Source organism: Macrosteles quadrilineatus, unplaced genomic scaffold, assembly GCF_028750875.1.
Source record: "Macrosteles quadrilineatus isolate MER2022 unplaced genomic scaffold, UCM_ALF_1.0 Scaffold_9__3_contigs__length_116548681, whole genome shotgun sequence".
Lineage (NCBI taxonomy): Eukaryota > Metazoa > Arthropoda > Insecta > Hemiptera > Cicadellidae > Macrosteles > Macrosteles quadrilineatus.
Genome location: NW_026542602.1, coordinates 55,007,349 through 55,027,055, shown reverse-complemented (window position 1 = coordinate 55,027,055; position 19,707 = coordinate 55,007,349). Strand labels below are relative to the sequence as shown.

The 19,707-nt window shown below is 37.3% G+C and overlaps 2 protein-coding genes across 2 annotated transcripts; one reads left to right on the top strand and one right to left on the bottom strand.

Annotated features, from left to right (window-relative positions):
* The first annotated feature begins 13,098 nt into the window (after positions 1-13,098).
* On the top strand, positions 13,099-14,487 carry LOC129003462 (uncharacterized protein K02A2.6-like). Its single transcript, XM_054431757.1, has one exon. It carries the CDS (start codon positions 13,099-13,101, stop codon positions 14,485-14,487), a length of 1,389 nt encoding a protein of 462 aa, XP_054287732.1.
* Positions 14,488-16,681: 2,194 nt separating this feature from the next.
* On the bottom strand, positions 16,682-19,597 carry LOC129003461 (polycystic kidney disease protein 1-like 2). The gene has a single exon (XM_054431755.1). The coding sequence runs from the start codon at positions 19,595-19,597 to the stop codon at positions 16,682-16,684; it is 2,916 nt and encodes a 971-aa protein (XP_054287730.1).
* Between the last annotated feature and the right edge of the window lie 110 nt (positions 19,598-19,707).

The following is a 19,707-nucleotide window of genomic DNA, read 5'->3' as shown; positions in this document are numbered from 1 at the left end:
ATCGGCCCGGCTCCAGGTGTTACGTACTTTTTATACTTGATTGAAATGTCACAACTATGTGTGGTCGTAAATCCCAACAGTCACTAATGGGTTTTAGTTATGTGGCAATGACGCAATACAACATATCTATGGTCTGTATGATATAACCTGTCTCCTGTTCCTACATCTACCTGGAACTGACCAATGGTAAGTTAATACAAATAAAATAAACTAAATTAAAAAATAAAAAAACCAATGGTAAAGCACATCCACTGACCTCTTTTGTGAAAGTGCCTCTGGCGTGGAAAAAAATGGTTTAAGGGTTCAGGAGATAGGTTCCATCATACACACTATAAATGAGGTTCCTTAGGGGCCTCGGCCCACCACTTCTAGAAAAACGGTAGGCCTACTCATAATTTTGACGGAACCTACTACTTATGGTACTTTCCCATCAATCAAAAATTGTCAGTTTGACCTTGAAAAGCCAAAAATATGTTTAGTGGTTTGAAACTGGACCCATCCGTCCTTGATTATTTTTTGAGCGGAGCGAGCGAAGCTCTTATACGTCGACTCTTATGCAGTTCGTAATACGCAAACTCCTCCTAGACGGCTGAATCAATCGTTTTCAAATTTTGCATGGTGATAAAGACCATATCGGTGAGTGCCAACATCTATATGGCGTTAAAAAAGTCTCTCAGGAATCCGCCCCACTGGGTCTCAAAGTTTCAATGTAATCCTTATGGAAGCAGTATTTGACACAAAAACAAAGACATATGATCAGCTGTTGAATTTGAATGCAGTAAAGAAAGAGCCGATAGCATTATTCCACAGATATTAGAACAGAAACGGTATGGAGCATAAATTTAATCAAATAACGACACTAGCTTGAGGTCCGTGACGTAGGAAGTGGTGAAGGAAGTAGTAAAGGTGAGTTGGTTGGAGTGTGGGATCTGTTTATGACGATTAGATTAAGGTATCTGCAATCCTAAAATGCTATGGAAAGGGAGGGAAACAGGTCCGTGACGTAGGAAGTGGTGAAGGAAGTAGTAAAGGCGAGCTGTCCGGACTGTGGGATCTGTTTATGACGATTAGATTAAGGTATCTGCAATCCTAAAATGCTATGGAAAGGGAGGGAAACAGGTCCGTGACGTAGGAAGTGGTGAAAGAAGTAGTAAAGGCGAGCTGTCCGGAGTGTGGGAACTGTTTATGAGCAATAGATTTAGGTATTTGCAATGCTAAAATGCTATGGAAAGGGTGGGAAACAGGTCCGTGACGTAGGAAGTGGTGAAGGAAGTAGTAAATGTGAGCAGTCCGGAGTGTGGGAACTGTTTATGACGATTAGATTAAGGTATACACAATTTAATAATTCTATGGGAAGAGAGGGAAACAGGTCCGCGACGTAAGAAGAGGTGAAGGAAGTAGTAAGGTGAGTAGAGTGGAATGTGGGAACTGGAAACCATTTGTAGCAGTTAGATTAATGTATCTGCAATGCTGAAATGCTATGAGAAGGGATGGAAGCATACCCACGACATAGAATATGGTGAAAAAAGTAGTAAAGGCTAGCATTGCGGAGTGTGGGCAATGTTTGTGGCAATTGGATTAACGTATCTAAAATAATAAAATGCTATGGAAAGTGATGAAAACAGGTCCACGATGTAGGAAGTGGCTGAGGAAGTAGTAAAGGCTGGCAGTGCAGAGTGGGGAAACCGTTTGGACAGTTAGATAAATGTATGTAATACTTAAATTCTATGAGAAGGGAAGGAAACAGGTATATGACTTAGGAAATGCTGAAGTAAGTAGTAAGGCTGGCCATAATTCAATGTTTTTTGAACCCAGTGACAAGACCTGTATTATATAGTAATTATTTACCTATTTTGCCTGAAGGTCTTGTAGTTAACACTCGATTAACACTCGATGCGCATTTCGCCGCTCAGTGCGGCATCTTCATGGAGTATCTTCTTAAACACTACTGTTACTATGTACATATTTACAAAGTATTTTCCAATCACTAACCGGTCACATTCGCGGTCGCGGTTGCCCGGCGGCGACACGAGCGGCGGGGTACATTTCGTTCCGCACTGTTGACGTGATGGACTTGTACTGGATCAAGTCCATCACGTCAACAGTGCGGAACGAAATGTACCCCGCCGCTCGTGTCGCCGCCGGGCAACCGCGACCGCGAATGTGACCGGTTAGTGATTGGAAAATACTTTGTAAATATGTACATAGTAACAGTAGTGTTTAAGAAGATACTCCATGAAGATGCCGCACTGAGCGGCGAAATGCGCATCGAGTGTTAATCGAGTGTTAACTACAAGACCTTCAGGCAAAATAGGTAAATAATTACTAAGTAGTAAGGCTTGCAGTGCAGAGTCTGGGAACCGTTTGGGCAGTTAGATAAATGTATCTAATACTAAAATGCTATGAAAGGGGAAGGAATCAGGTATATGACGTATGAAAGGTGAAGGAAGTAGCAAGGCTTTCAGTGCAGAGTGTAGGAACTGTCTTTGGCAATTACATTAATGTATCTGCAATCCTAAAATGCTATGGGAAGAGAGGGAAACAGGTCCATGACGTAGGGGGTGGTGAAGGAAGTAGTAAATGTGAGCAGTGTTTAGTGTTTGAATGGATTAATGTATCTGCAATGCTAAAATGCTATGGGAAGAGACTGTAGACTGTAGGTTAAAATGATTACGAAGTACGAATCGATACATATTTCGATACATGCAATCGTTTACAATAGAAATTTACAACTGATTTGACAACAGCTGATTTTTAATCCATAGAGGCTAAAAACTATTTTTACTCCCTAAAGAGTAAAAATGCTACTTTAGACCCGCAACGCATGCATTAACACCGACTGTTTTTACTGCAGTATGACAAAAACAATATAATATGAACCCTTGATGACTCCGCTCAATTTTGTGGATGCCTCTGCGAACGCCACCTAGTAATTGAGCGAAGCTCTTATACGTCGACTCTTATGTATTTCGTAATACGCAAACTCCTCCTAGACGGCTGAATCAATCGTTTTCAAATTTTGCATGGTGATAAAGACCATATCGGTGAGTGCCAACATCTATAAAAATGGCGTTAAAAAAGTCTCTCAGGAATCCGCCCCACTGGGTCTCAAAGTTTCAATGTAATCCTTATGGAAGCAGTATTTGACACATAAACAAAGACATATGATCAGCTGTTGACTTTTAAATGCAGTAGATAAAGAAATAACTGATAGCATTATTCCACAGATATATTTTTAAACATTTTATTTCATTTACAATCTGTTCAACAAAAATAGAACAATAAGCAAATATGATAAAACTAGCTGTACCCACGGGCTTTGTCCCGTTTTACTTCATAAGTGAGCTCGTTCGCATGGCTCAACCACGTCCTGGTTGAAGTTCGTTCGCTATGCTCACTCACCTTTATTCTCTGTATACACTAACTTGGCGTCTGAACCCTTGACTACCTGCGGACGGACCGGGGCCGTCCCTTGCTCGCCCACTGTTGAGCAGCTGTTTCCTTAATTAGTCACCTAGTAGCACCTCCACTGCAATTATGAACTTTTTTGTGCGGGACGGAATTTTAATGTTTTTCCTGCACAATCAAAAAGTTTATGAAATTTTAAGAAAAGTGATACTAAACTTGACCATATTCCGTTAAGTTAACCTTAAGTTTAAATTATTTTTAATTATTCATATTATGAATACTGTTGATATTGTTATATCTTTAAACCAACCCCCATGTCTTCCGGGAAATGAGTGATTCACGTCCTAAGACCTCTGACGAGCGACGACGACTCTGACGTGGGATATCACCATTAGATTAATCGCGTATTGGGTATTGAAATGCTATTGATGAAATATTTATAATCTGCCGAAAAACTACGGTAGGCCCATCGTAGGCCTACACTTTATACAGACATTTAATTAATAGGTTGGAGCTCGTTCGCTGCGCCCACTTGCCTTCAGGTTAGCTCGTTCGCTACGCTAACTCGCCTCCAGGTTGAAGTTCGTTCGCTACGCTCACTCACCTTTTGGTTGCATAAATCACTCAGCTGTTGTCATAAATTAAAAAAATAATAGTGCTGCACCCTGTTGGTAATCCTTGTAACTTTAATGCTACTGCACATCATAGAACAGAACCAACTTGTTTAATTGAAACAGCTGTTAAGATTCATTAATCTATCTATATAAATAAAATTACAGTTTTGTCTGTACATTGCTTAGAATCATTTTGGTTATTTTTACGTTTCATAGCCTAAGAAAGCCGAAACGAGTCTTATCTCAATTTCTGTCTGTATGTCTGTTTGTCTGTCCATTCTGTGACTTCGTCTGTAACGCCAAAATGTCATTTTACGCGGCCTACTCCTAGAAAACTAGAGTACCGATCAAGGTTCTAATCATTTTTCTGTATTTACTGGATTGGTGAGAGTGTCTTTGGCTATAAAAACATGGCCTCGCTTCTTTGAAAACAAAATAACGACCCACCAAAAACCCAATTTTGTTTGATTTTTGTCAAATTTTCTCCCAATGTTTACTATTACATTTTATGAAATAACGATCAGCTGTTTGGATTAGTTCTCACTTCTAGCTGTCACTGATATGTTTACATTAAAAGTTGTTTACAAATACCGCAACCATTTCCGATTAAGTTTAATCAGCACATCCAAACCAAGTGAGATTAAAAACGTTGTGCCTTACTTAACCGGTTTAATTAATCGCAAGTGCAACGATTGATTGTTCTTGAGTTTTGATAGCGGGGAAAATACCATGAATCAGTGTTGTATTAGTGCAAGGAAACTTATATTTTTTTAATCATCGCCACCAATACCGTAGCTTACAAAGGTTTCCACTCATTGACGGCGCTTCAAGGACAGTTGTGTAAAGTGCAAAGTAAAAAATCACAACTGCAGAAATCAGAAAGATCTTCCAAGACAGTTTTTTTTAAATCGTACCGTAACGGAGGTTTAACTTAACAGATGTAGCTAAACTCGCTTTTCCAATATGTCACTTTTGGTTTCTACTTACTTACATTTCGACAACGATATCGGTACTTTTCCTACTTAGGAAATAAAACTACAAACGTACAAAACCCCAGATTTGTGTGTTTATTGTCACATTCCCTCCGAATGTTTGCTAGATATATGTACCGATTATCGTTTACGTAATCTTTTAAATAAGAAACCTTTGTTTGGATAAAGGTGGTTTCTTCAAACTGCCATTAATATGTTAACATTAAAAGCTGCTTACAAATAATGCTATTAATGGGAAATACTGTACCTTTGATTTTCGAAAACTAAAAAAAAAAATTAAAACCAAAGGAGATTAATAACTTCGGTACTGCACCACATCAAGTTAAAGTTTTTTTAGCAAACCATAGTAAGTTTTCAAAGCTTTGTAGTTGTTAACGTTACATGTTACATGTTTTGTGGCCTGTGTATTTATTTATTTATACGAGAGGTCGTCCAGTGGTCGAAACTCGACCAAAAATAATTAATGTACAGACTTCTCTATTTTCTCCCCACACTGTAAATAACACATGTGATTGGAATTTCTTCCATTTGTTTTGATTTTCTGTTTACATTTTGTTGTTATTTCGTCACCATCATGGCAACCCATATGGTCCATGTTAATTATTTGAAGTTTTCAAATTAATTTTTTGTGCTTATTTGTTAGCCTATTTTAATTTTTAGAGGCATTCTGCACATCTACAGGAAAATATCTTTCTAACAGTATGCGTAGATTTTCCCTGCGATGCACACGACCTGAGAAAAAAAGGTTTTAAAGAAACATGCTTGCCTATTAATATATAGATATTTGCCAAACAGATTAATTAACACCTATAATACAGTTTGATTAGAAGGACGGTTTGAATAAGTCGTAAGTACTACAGTTCTTTTCTCAAATGTAAACGTTGGTTGTTGTTACTGCTACTTTTCCTTAGAACCGGTGGTAGCAGTAAGAATCATTTTTACATACAAATACATCACTATTTTCACTATTTATTTATAAACACTGCACCTTATTGCTTATTAAATTTAATTGATGTCTTACTGTATAATTTTTGGCGTTTTCTGTCTGTACTCAAAAATGTGTGGACTCAATTCTGTATTTGTGTGTGTATGTCTGTTGGTAACGCATTAATGTCCTTATTTTTCGTGGAAAATACGAGAGCACCATCGTTAATAAAAATTTCAACCCGAATAAAGTGTGCAGTAGTGAGGTTGAGGTAGTGTTTTAACTACTTTTAACCAGTGTGAAAAGTAACTTTAAATTACAGGCCTACCTTAGGGCTATGCCTCATAGATCCATACTGTAAAGCAATTCCTTTCATCGTTTGATATAAAATATGGACTAACACGATCGGGTGACATTTAATTGCGAAGCTTTCGTTTTGGCTTTGAAACTGTCAGATATTGTATTTGAGAAGGTTTATATGTATTCCTAAACAGTTATGGTTTTGCCATCATATCTGGAAAATTGCACACTAAATATGCAAACCAACTCCTGTTCTGAATATAAGGTTTTAACTTACTACTAGATTCCCGTACGTAGAACGCGCAAACAGCTAGTTCCATTTAAATATGAGTACTCATAAGGTTAACATGGGAAACTCCAGAGCCACTGGGGCGGAGCCCGAGAGTCCGATCAGAATAAAAACAGCTTAGCTATTTAATGCCTAAAGAATCAGTGTACCAAATTTCAGCCTCCTAGGTAAATGGGAAATAAGAGAATTAGTGATGAGTGAGTGAGTGAGTGAGTGAGTGAGTGAGTCAGTCAGTCAGTGAGGGATTTGCCTTATATATATATAGATTTCAACACAGTAGTTAGTCTTTATCCAACAATAAAGCTAACACACAAACTTTGCATATTGGTACAAAGTTTAAAGTCCATAAATCTCTAAAAACGACTACTCAGGCCCAAAACATGGCATCTTTTCAATCTATATATATACAGTTGCTGTTGTCCAACAAATTCAAAGCAAGGTAGTTGGGATGGTATTCTAATTTCTTTGGGTATTTGGCACTTAACCTTGAAATTTCTTCTTTGACCGTTGGGGTTCGACTGTCTCTATGGAGCACTTCGTTGTTAACGAACCATGGTGCCTGGAGAATGTGCCTTAGAACCTTGGATTGGAATCTTTGTATGACGTTCAGATTTGATTCACTGTATGTCCCCCACAGTTGGATACCATACGTCCATACTGGTTTTAAAATAGTTTTATATAAAAGTAATTTATTATCTGTTGTTAATTTAGAATTTTGATTTAATAGCCAAGAAAGATTTTTAAATTTTAAATTTAACGAAATTCTCTTGTTCCAGATGTGGCTTTTCCAAGTGAGTCTTCTATCAAGGGTCAAGCCCAAGTATTTAACCTCATTGCACTGTGGGATTTGAACGTTGTTTAGGGTAACTGGAGGACACGTGTCTAATCTTGTTGTAAAGGTTGTATGGACAGATTTACTCTCATTTACTTTGATCCCCATTTTTTCAGCCAATCGGAGATATCACCGAGTCCAGTCTGCAACATTTCTGTAGCTATAACAGGGTTTTCACGAGAGGCTATAATAGCAGTATCATCAGCGAAGGTTGCAATTTCGACATTAGGATTTTCAGGGTGGTCCGCCGTGAACAATGTGTAGAGAACAGGGCCCAATACAGTTCCTTGGGGAACTCCTGCTTGAATTTCGTGAAGTGGGGGAACAATATCACCAAATGTTACTCTAAAGTGTCGGTTGGAAAGGTAAGACCTCATGAGATTGAAAAATGTGTGGGGAAGATAAGGTTTTAGTTTGTAGAGTAAACCAGTATGACAAACGTTGTCAAACGCTTGACTCACGTCAATGAATACAGCAGAACAAAACTTCTTGGTCTCGATATCCTCTTTGATAGTATCCACCACCCGATGAACCTGCTCAATGGCAGAATGTTGCAAAATATTGATTAAACGTAACTCAACTTTTCAACATGGTTTGGATGTCGAAATTCCCCAAAAATCTTTATTAACATAATCAAAAAGTGACAACTTTCAGTTATATTATACATATATAAATACATCTTAGTTGTTCAAATTTCATAATAAATAGCCAGGATGAGACAGTTAGCCCTATTTATAAAAACATTACTAATTGAAAATATTAAAAAATGTCTATTGTAGATCCATAACGCAAGGAGTTTAATTTGAGAACATCAGTCCTGTTTCAATCCATTTATCTACCGTATATATAATATGCAAACCAACTGATGTTCTTAATATAAGACGGTTTCAAATGACTGCGATAAGATCCCCGTGCGTAGAACGGGCACACAGTTTATCAATAAAAGTAGTCTATCTATATAAATAAAATTACAGTTTTGTCTGTACATTGCTTAGAATCATGCAGTTTTTGGTTATTTTTACGTTTCATAGCCTAAGAAAGCCGAAACGAGTCTTATCTTAATTTCTGTCTGTATGTCTGTCTGTCTGTCCATTCTGTGACTTCGTCTGTAACGCCAAAATGTCATTTTACGCGGCCTACTCCTTGAAAACTAGAGTACAGATCAAGATTCCAATTATTTTTCTGTATTCACTGGATTGGCGAGAGTGTCTTTGGCTATTAAAATATGGCCTAACTACTTTTGAAAAAATATAACAAACCATCAAAAACCCAATTTTGTTCGATTTTTGTCAAATTTCCCCCCAATGTTTACTATTACATTTTATGAAATAACGATCAGCTGTTTGGATTAGTTCTCATTTCTAGCTGTCACTGATATGTTTACATTAAATACTGTTTACAAATACCGCAACCATTTCCGATAAAGTTTTGTTAGCACATCCAAACCAAGTTAGATTAAAACCGTTGTGCCTAACTTAACCGGTTTAATTAATCGCAAGTGCAACGATTGTTCTTAAGTTTTTATAACCGGGGAAAATACTGAGAATCAGTGTTGTGAATCAGCGCTGGGAAACTTACATTTTTTTAATCATCGTCAGTGACGAATGATTAAATGTGATAATGATTTATTATATCACGAACTCATTATATTTATTATGAATGAATGAATTATATATTTATTCCAACAAATCGTCACCAATAGTTTAAAAAAAGGTTTCCATTCAATGACGGCGTAACAAAGACAGTTGTGTAAAGTGTAAAGTAAAAAATCAACTGCAGTGGGTGATCGTGGATGTTGCTGTGATCTTGGAAGATCTTTCTAATTTCACTGTGATCGTAACATATGTTTAACTTACAGATGTTAGTCCAGTCAATGAATGATCCAAAAGTAGGTGTAGAGTGCGTGAGCAGGTAACTAAGCGATTCCTTCAGAAACTTGTTCAGGGGGCTTAGGGTGTTAACATACCAAAAGTCCTGACTCCTAGGTGGTGAGCCAGGGGGTGGAGGGGGGAAAAAGGGGGGGAGAAAGGTACGCATTTTGGGTTTTTTTATTATATCTCGAAAACCATCAACTTTTTGTATACTATAGTAAATTATAAAATTGAAGAAGATTAAATTTTCTACAAGAAAAGTATATAATGTGTTTATTTTGGTTCAACAGATTACGAGTTATAACTTATTTAATTGATATCTTTAATAAAATCTCCTTCCATAAGAAATACATGTAAATTAGTATGCGAAATGGGGCGAATCCTACCCGCCCAAAGGAAATATAAATGATATTCTGGAAATCTTGACAAAATTTCCAGTAATTTGACACTTTAATCATGAAATTTTGTCAAAAATTAAAGCGAGGGTGAGCGTTTAAAAATGGGATGATTTAAGTTTTTTTTTTATATTTCCAATAAAAAAAAACACCAAAACTCGACATTTTGTTACCTCGCCCTCGCCTTAATTTTGGATCAATTTTAATGATTAAAGTGTCAAATTACTGGAAATTTTGTAAAGATTTCCAGAATATAATTTATATTTCCTTTGGGCGGATAGGATTCGCCCCATTTCGCATACTAATTTACATGTATTTCTTATGGAAGGAGATTTTATTAAAGATATCAATTAAAAATAAGTTATAACTCGTAATCTGTTGAACCAAAATAAACACATTATATACTTTTCTTGTAGAAAATTTAATCTTCTTCAATTTTATAATTTACTATAGTATACAAAAACTTGATAGTTTTCGAGATATAATCAAAAAACCCAAAATGCGTACCTTTCTCCCCCCCTTTTTCCCCCCTCCACCCCCTGGCTCACCACCTAGGAGTCAGGACTTTTGGTATGTTAACACCCTAAGCCTCCTGAACAAGTTTCTGAAGGAATCGCTTAGTTACCTGCTCACGCACTCTACACCTCATTCCTTGACTGGACTATGTAGCTAAAATCGCAACTCGCTTTTTCCAATGTGTCACTTTCGGTTTCTACTTATTTCGACAACGACATCGGTACTGTTGTGAGAACAGTTTATTTCATAACACCTGTTAATTTCTATTAATTATTATCATATGTTTATTTGTTATTCTATGTTTGTAAAAAGGTAAATAAAGTGAGTTGAGTTTGAGTTATGACATAAAACAGTGCATTCACTTAATTCTTAGTAAAATAGTACATGGTGGCAGCGGTTTAGAGCTATGCCTCAGAAGAGAAATCCAAGAAGGAAACAATCTGACTATGAAGATAATGAAAATGAAAGAAGCAGAGAAAATGAATACAACAATTCAACTAAGAAGTCAATCATTGTATCAAACACTCATTCAGTTATTCAACCTCCAGCTAGTTTCTCCTTTGTACCAGCAGATTGGCCAAGATGGAAAACACGATTTCAAAGATATCGGTCAGCATCTGGGCTATCTGAAGAGTCTGAGAACAAACAAATCAACACTCTTATATACACATTAGGTGAGAAAGCTGATGAGATTTTTGCATCTTTTAATTTAGCAACCGAATCAACGCTAACATTTGAAGAAGTCTTAGATTTATTTGACAAACATTTTATTCCACGGAGGAACTTAATTTTTGAAAGAGCAAAGTTTTTGAAGAGACAACAAAAAATTAATGAAACAGTTGAAGAGTTTATAGTTAGTCTCCATTCCTTGGCTAGAACCTGTGACTGGGGTTCACTTAATGATGAAATGGTGTTGATGGTACTAATACTGGGTTTAAATGATGAGAAACTTAGTGATCGCTTGTTGCTGGATCCCGAGATGAATTTAGACAAGGCCATTACAGTAATAAGACATGCAGATAACGTAAAGAAAGAGAAGGCAGATTTATGTGATGAGAAAAGAGTTCAAATTTAAGCAACTACGTCATCGAGTTCAAACCAAAATCAAGGATATAGGTTTCGTCAAAAGAAACAAGAATACCCAGCGCAATGTATCTGGTGTGGTTATAAACCGTCCCATCCAAGAAGCACGTGTCCAGCAAAAAGCGCAACATGTAACTTATGCAAAAAGATTGGTCACTTTTCGAAGGTCTGCAGATCTAAAGAAGCACAGGAAGTAACTGACGAAAATGAAGTAAGTGAACTTGGACCTTCAAATAATAAAGTATTCATAGGTACACTTGGGGATGGGTCAAAATGTAAGCCCTGGAAACTAGAATTAGTATTTGAGGGAAAACCACAAACATTTAAAATTGATTCAGGGGCTGATGTAACAGTAATTCCCCCTGGCATAGTTGATCCAAGTAGGATCCAGCCGACTCTAGTTGAGTTGTTTGGGGCTGGTAGAACAAAATTAGAAACTGTAGGTTGTGTTAGAGCTAATATCCAATACAGGGATGTTAAAATAAATCACATGGTATACGTAGTGAAGGGACTCATAACACCCTTGCTTGGTCGTCCAGCAATACAGGACTTAAAAATTTTAACTTTTGTTAATTCAGTTGCAGAGGTAGACAGTGACTTTTTTACCGAATACCATGAAATGTTTAGTGGTCTGGGCGTCATTCCTGATCCCTACACAATAGCACTTAAGGATGGCGCAAAACCATACGCAATAACCACTCCTAGGACAGTACCTTTACCCCTAATGTGTCAAGTGAAGAAAGAACTAGAAAGTATGGTACAAAATAATGTAATCACACCAGTTGAGCATGCTACTGAATGGTGCTCAGCAATGGTAGTAGTGCCTAAATCTAATGGAGATGTCCGCATATGTGTTGACTTAACAAAGTTGAATGAATCCATCCAGCGGTCTTATCATCCGATTCCCAAAATTGAAACGTCTCTCAGCTCAATCTCAGGAGCAAAATGGTTTTCAAAACTTGATGCAAACAGTGGTTTTTGGCAAGTCCCCTTAAATGTAAATTCCCAGGATCTAACTACTTTCCTTACCCCTTTTGGACGTTTTAAATTTCTCAAACTTCCATTTGGAATCACATCAGCACCTGAACATTTTCAGAAATGCATGAACAAAATCTTAGACAACCAGTCAAATGTCGCAGTCCATATGGACGATATTCTGATTTGGGGCAAAACGAAAGAAGAACATGATACAGTTGTTCGGCAAGTACTTGAAAAGTTTAAAAATGTAGGAATGACACTTAACAAAGACAAAACTGAGTTTGGTAAGTCAAGTATTAAATTCCTCGGGCATTTCCTCTCATCCGATGGAATTTCTGTTGATAAGGAAAAGGTTTCCGCCATTCTCAAAATGGACTGCCCAAAAAACGTAAAAGAACTTCAAAGGTTCAATGGGATGGTAAACTTTCTTGGTAAGTTTATTCCTGACAAAGCTAAGATTTTGGCCCCAATGAATTCACTACTTCAAGCTAACGTTCCATGGATATGGGGTCCAGAGCAGGCGAAGGCATTTGATGAAATAAAACTCATTTTGACTAACTCTCCTTGCCTAGCCATTTACGATGTAAATCGGGAAACAATTATCTCCTGTGATGCCTCGCTTCAAGGACTAGGATCAACTCTTTCTCAAGTTCAAGATGATGGTTCTATACGACCAGTATCATTTGCATCCCGAAGCCTTCTTCCTTCTGAAAAAAACTATGCAAACATCGAGAGGGAGGCTACAGCTGTTGCTTGGGCATGTGAAAAGTTTCAAGAATTTATTATTGGCAAGAGAATAACAATACAAACAGATCACAAACCACTACTTCAAATTTTGAAATCCAAACATCTTGATGAATTGTCTCCAAGAATTCAAAGAATTCGATTGCGTCTCATGAGATATGATTTTTCAATTACTTATATTCCTGGAAAGCAGCTTCTAGTTCCTGATGCTCTTTCAAGAGCACCTCTCCCATTTTCATGTACTGATGACCGTGAGTTAGAAGAAGAAACTCAAGCGTTTGTTCAAATGGTTTTGTCGTCCATCGATATAAACGACTGCATAGTTGCTAAAGTATTGGAGGAACAAAATAAAGATCCGACTTTACGTGAACTGAAAAAAATAATCATCCAAGGTTGGCCTTCTAAGACATCATTACGAGATGACCTAAAACCGTATAATTCAGTTAAGGATGAGCTAAGTGTTGATAATGAGATGATACTACGAGGTTCAAGACTTGTAATTCCGCCAGCTCTGCAGTCTTGGGCACTTCAAAGAGTACATGAAGGTCATTTTGGAATCACCAAGTGTCGTTTACGTGCAAAAGAGTCAGTCTGGTGGCCAGGAATTTCTTCAGCCACTGAAAGTATGGTGAAATCATGCCCTACTTGTATTAAACATTCAAGGAACAGTCATGAACCATTGCTTCCCACACAATTCCCTGACAGGCCATGGAAAACACTTGCGATGGATTTGTTCAAACTTGAAGGCGTTTGGTTTTTGACTGTGACAGATTATTACTCCAGATATTTTGAGATATCTGAATTAGAGTCATTAACATCACGAGAAGTAATAATGAGATGCAAAGCCTTTTTCTGTCGACACGGCATTCCAGAAGAAATTAGGTCTGACTGTGGGTCTCAATTTCAAGTCCTTGAACATTCAGATTTCAAGACATTTTCCAAAGTTTATGGCTTCAAGCATATAACAAGTAGCCCAACATTTTCCCAAAGCAATGGAGAGGCTGAAGCGGCAGTCAAAATTGCCAAAATGATTCTAAAGAAAAATGTGGAAGACCCTTATTTAGCGCTTCTAGCCTATCGAACGACACCCCTCTGGAATGGGTTCAGTCCCTCTCAGCTTCTTATGAACAGGCGATTACGGAACACATTGCCTCAGACAGGACATTTGCTTTGTGGAAAACCAGATCTAAAGGATCTTAAAGGGAGAGAAGAAACATATCGTGAGAAGTACAAACACAACTATGATAGAAGGCACAAAGTGCAAACTCTCAATCCTCTTCATATAGGAGACCCAGTTTGGATTGTGGACCTTAGAAGACATGGCAAAATTGTGAAAATCCTGGACAGCCCTCGTTCATATATTGTTGAAACTGATAAGAGGAATGTGAGAAGAAATCGATTCTACCTCAAACTTGCCCCTTATTTAAGAGAGGAAAACAGTGAACAAAATTTGTCAGCGAATACACATCAAACAGAACCATACAACCGTCCAAAGAGAAATATACACAAACCAAGCTGGTTGAAGAACTTTCAAACTTAAAAGGGAGGATGTTGTGAGAACAGTTTATTTCATAACACCTGTTAATTTCTATTAATTATTATCATATGTTTATTTGTTATTCTATGTTTGTAAAAAGGTAAATAAAGTGAGTTGAGTTTGAGTTATGACATAAAACAGTGCATTCACTTAATTCTTAGTAAAATAGTACAGGTACTTTTTCTACTTAGGAAGTAAAACTACAAACGTCCAAAACCCCAGATTTGTGCGTTTTTTGTCACATTTCCTCCGAATGTTTGCTAGATATGTGTACCGATTATAGTTTAGAGATTACGTAATCTTTTAAAAAAGAAACCTTTGTTTGGATAAAGGTGGTTTCTTCAAACAGTCATTAATATGTTAACATTAAAAGTTGCTTACAAATAAATGGGAAATAACTATAATTTTCGAAAACTTAAAAAATTAAAACCAAGGGAGATTAATGGCTTCGGTACTGCACCACATCAAGTGAATGTTTTTTTTAGCAAACCATATATAATAATATAATAGTGAGTTTTTAAAGCTTTACGTTGTTAACGTTACATGTTTTGTGGCCTGTGTATTTATTTATTTATATATTTTCCAACGAATTACCACCTATAATACAGTTTGATTAGAAGGACAGTTTGAATTGGTCGTAATCGTAAGTACTATAGTTCTTTTCTTAAATGTAAACGTTGGTTTTTGGTACTGCTACTTTTCCTTAGAACTGGTGGTAGCAGCAAGAATAATTTTTACGTACAAACACATCACTATTTACAACTATAGTTATCGTTAGTGCTGTACCTTATTTCTTATTAAATTTAATTGATGTCTTACTGTATATCATTTTATTGCGTTTTCTGTCTGGACTCCAAAATGTTACTTTATGCTATGAAAATGATAATACATTAGTGACCGATTTATTTAGCAAACCATCATGCATTTTTAAAGCTTGGCGTTGTTAACGTATAAATGTTTTGTGGGCTGTGTATTTATTTAATTATTTATATATTTGCCAACGGATTTACACCAATTTTACAGTTTGATTAGGCCTAAAAACGGTTATTATAAAATTTGATGACACTATCAAAACTTTCAAATAATTGTAATTTGCTTTGGTTAAAGCGTAGTAAATCCCCTAATTCATTTCTGTATTTGTGTGTGTAAGCCTGTTGGTAACGCATTAATGTCCTTATTTCTCAGTGTTTCGTGAAAAAAGAGCACCTTTGTTAATGCAAATTTCAACCCGAATAAAATGTGCAGTAGTGAGGTTGAGGTAGTATTTTTACTACTTTTAACCAGTGTGAAAAGTAACTTTCAATTACAGGCCTCCGTAAGGGCTATGACTCATAGATCTATAGAGCAGTTCCTTTTATCATTAGATATAAAATATGGACTAACATGATCGGTTGACACTTAATTGCGAAGCATTCGTTTTGGGTTTGAAACTGTCAGATATTGTGTTTGCGAAGGTTTATTATGTATTCCTATACAGTAATAGTTTTGCCAGCATATCTGGAAAAATGCACACTAAATATGCAAACCAACTCCTGTTCTGAATATAAGGTTTCAACCTACTACAAGATTCCCGTACGTAGAACGGGCAAACAGCTAGTTTAACTTATTTTTACTATCTCTTATGTCTCTTGTTTACAATCTGACTGTTGTTAAACAATTAACTAACGTAACCAGCTCTTAATCTAATCCACTTGAAAACCCGTTATAAAGAAAGTTACCTAATCATTAAAACTGGACCTTTGAAAGCATTCTTCAGACATAAAACAAAGCTAAGTGGCGAAAGCAAACATGTGTCTTTTTAATTACCACTCATCAATTCGCCAGATCATTAAGCTTTCAAATAACACCTCATTCGTAAAAATCAGTATACACCAGCACGGCCTGTATATCAAGTGCAGCCTTATCTCACCATCAAAATTTTTATTTAGTTTTTCTCAAAACTAATAAATTTTAACTAATATTCATTTTTACCTTTTGAACAATACCGTGCGGGAAACTTAAAAGATGTCAAATAAGGAAAATTATAATGCAGCTCAAGAAATAATTGTTAAATGCTGCTCAAAAAATAATTGTTGAATGCTGCAATAGAAATTAATCAGGAATATAATTATTTTTAATGGCTATTGTAATAACACAAGAACTCGTGTTACAAAATAAAACAGATTTAATCACGAACTTATATAAGCCAGTAAACATTTCAATAGGCTTGGGATTGCATTTGAGATTGAATTTCACTGATCAATTTTTGTTTTCTCGCTTCATGTCTGGCCACCATCGTATCTGTGAGTTTGTGCGTCACCCGAATCACTGGGAGGGACAGTATCCTCTTGATCTCTTGATATAAAGTGTAAAAATGATTGTCATCATGCAACGTCATTAACTCATACCTGACTGACTTGTAATGGTGCACAAAAACACAAACAAACATCGCCATAGCAACAACACTGCTGCGACTCAACATGTAACATAACACGTACAATCCGTTCACTTCGGTACTGCAGGGGAAGTATGGATAGTTGTATATTATGTAGAACATGTTTGAGGTGGAATACACATTGATGATGTTAGTCGAGATGTACTTCACAGGGAATGTTAGCAGTTGAAACAACATGAATGTTACAAATATCCAGTATATGTGCATAAAGGAACGAAGACCAGTTAAGAAGAATCTGAACACTGTCCGTCCGAATCTCCAAAATGAGTAGAAACGAAGCAAAATCAAAATATACAAGGTGCAAAGTAACGCTCTTGTAGTAAAATAATAATGCGTGATCTTGTAGAAGTCGAAGGAGTTGAGTTCGTCAGCGTGCAGTTGATACTCGGTGACGTAATGAAGAGCGGTAAGTTGATGAAGCAACAAATAGACAAGCACAGCCAAACCGTTGACTGTCATCAGCAGCTCGTGCACGCGATGCCAGTTCTTAAACAGAGCCAACACTCCGACAAAGTTTGTCAGCATGACGATTCTGACGCAGAGCATAAACACCATTAAGATGAACACTGTGAGCCACCAGTCCAGTTGCAGATTAGGGTCAACCGAGTGGACCACTGTTTTAGGCAGGATCTGCCCTGTGACTGTGTGTTCTGCAATCAATGTAACCTCCGAGAACAGACGTGTGTTGGTGTTGTACACCTTGATCTGAGCAAGGACCGCTCTGGTGTAATGTCCCAGCCATCCCTTCCGCAACAATTTGTTCAAAGACGCGCTAAAGTCTTCTCTAGACGCCTTAAGATCCCGTTTGTACCCTCCACTCGTGTAAGTCAATCCTGTTTCACCGTTGAAACTGAAGTTTGGATCGTCTAGAGGCCTGGTGTAGGACCAGTTACCCAGTAGTTCAATCCCAAGCCATTCGTCTGTTTCATTTAGATCTCCACGTCTCAGCCAGTACGGAATATAATCATTTGTGTCTTCAGATCCTCTACCGAATGGAGCTGCACAGTCCTTTGACGAATTCAAGTACGTTTTGCAATATTTCGGTTTCACTCTAAACTGTCTCAGTCGAAACTTCTCAATCATCCTACTGACACTGTCATGCAACCAGTCTTGTCTAAAGTACTTCAGTTCAGATTCTCGACTAAGAGGTATGTAGTTGTACCAAGAGTACCTAAAAAGATAAGGCTCGCAGTGTTCCTGCAAGTAGGAGTAGTAGTCCGATGTGTTGTGAACTTTGTCAAAATCACCCATCAAAGTGCGCAGATGTGCATTGGTTTGGTAAACAATGGACATATTTGACGTTAGTATCGCACCGAGCACTATGAGGAACAACAACTGTACTAATAGTTGGTACAACCTTTGAAGCCTGCCAGTCCTTAGCATCTTCTGTCTGTGTTCTTCATGGAAGACTTCATTCAGTGATCGATAAGTGGGTTGAGATCGTAGGTGTACGAGATTAGACAAGTATTTAACATTTCCAAATAAATTTGTCTGTTTGCCTTCTGAAGGGTCAAAGGTGTAAACGTCCTTGTAAATTATGCGTTTGAAGAAGACTGCTAACAGAGCTGAAATACATATAATTTTTAAAGGTAACAAAATAAACACATGGAATATTATTGAAAGAGCCACAACTGTTAACCACTTTTCAGTCTTTACAGGAGGAAGGTTTTTTGATAAAAGAATACTCATTGTTAAGCAACCCAGTGTGATTAAGGAAACTGTAATCCAAGATGTGTATAACCAAATCTTATCAATAACAACGTTAGGATCATCTCTTTCCAGCCGGACAGGAACTAATGGCTTCGGCATCAACATCAAATTAACAGATTCACACAATGTCCTCTTCTTCAGAACCCCAGTCTCTAGTTGATGTCTCCGGCCGTAGTGAATATAAGTCTTGTCTTCAGTCAGCGACATAGTCGAGGGCGAACACAAATAATCCTCATGTATACTTATTCTAGTGACTCTTTTCGTATTTGCTTTACCTTCTCCGTGTGTTTCTATGTAAAATATTATCTTGTATATCTTTCTAAACAAATGCATCAATACAAATGCTACAATAGCTGCAATGATACAGGTATACATGCCCATTTCCACCATCAACCATGTCAAAGAATAAGAGAACTCGTCTATTTCCAAAGCCTCGTCGTACATGTTGATAAGTGTTATGCTAGCAGCCATTGATACAACTGTGTAAGACACGATGATAGCTAGTCTGTCTACCCGAGTAACTGGGTCTCTCGCATGTCTTGTGACTGTGGCGAGCCAAACATGGGAGAGATGAAACTCCAACTTTAAGTAGTCCAGGAATACTCTCGGTGGACTCTTTATTGCAGAATATGTTGATGGTAATAAACTCGCCTGAGGGAACCTCTTTGAACTTAAAGTGATCCAGTCATTTACTAGGAAATAGTAGCAGTTCTTATGGTGTAAATCATAAATAATTATAGAATCACAAAACCAGTGAGGTCTGGCTCCTGCATTGTCATGCCAGATGTCCAAACAAGATATTTCTCCAAGAGATTCAGCTTCGTAGATCAAAAACCAGTCCTCTCCTCTTGTACCCATGACCTCGTGTGTTTTACTTGTCAAAACGTGTCTTCGACCATCATTCGATGTCCCATAAATTTTTACACCCACAGCTGCGTCCGTGCCAGCTCCGAACCGTGCTCCAGTCATAACGCAGACTAGATATCCATGACGCTCACCTGGTAAGTTATCCGGTAGTATTGATACTAGTCCTGCAGTTCTTTCATAACGGTCGGCCTTCCAGCAGATTAGTGCAAACA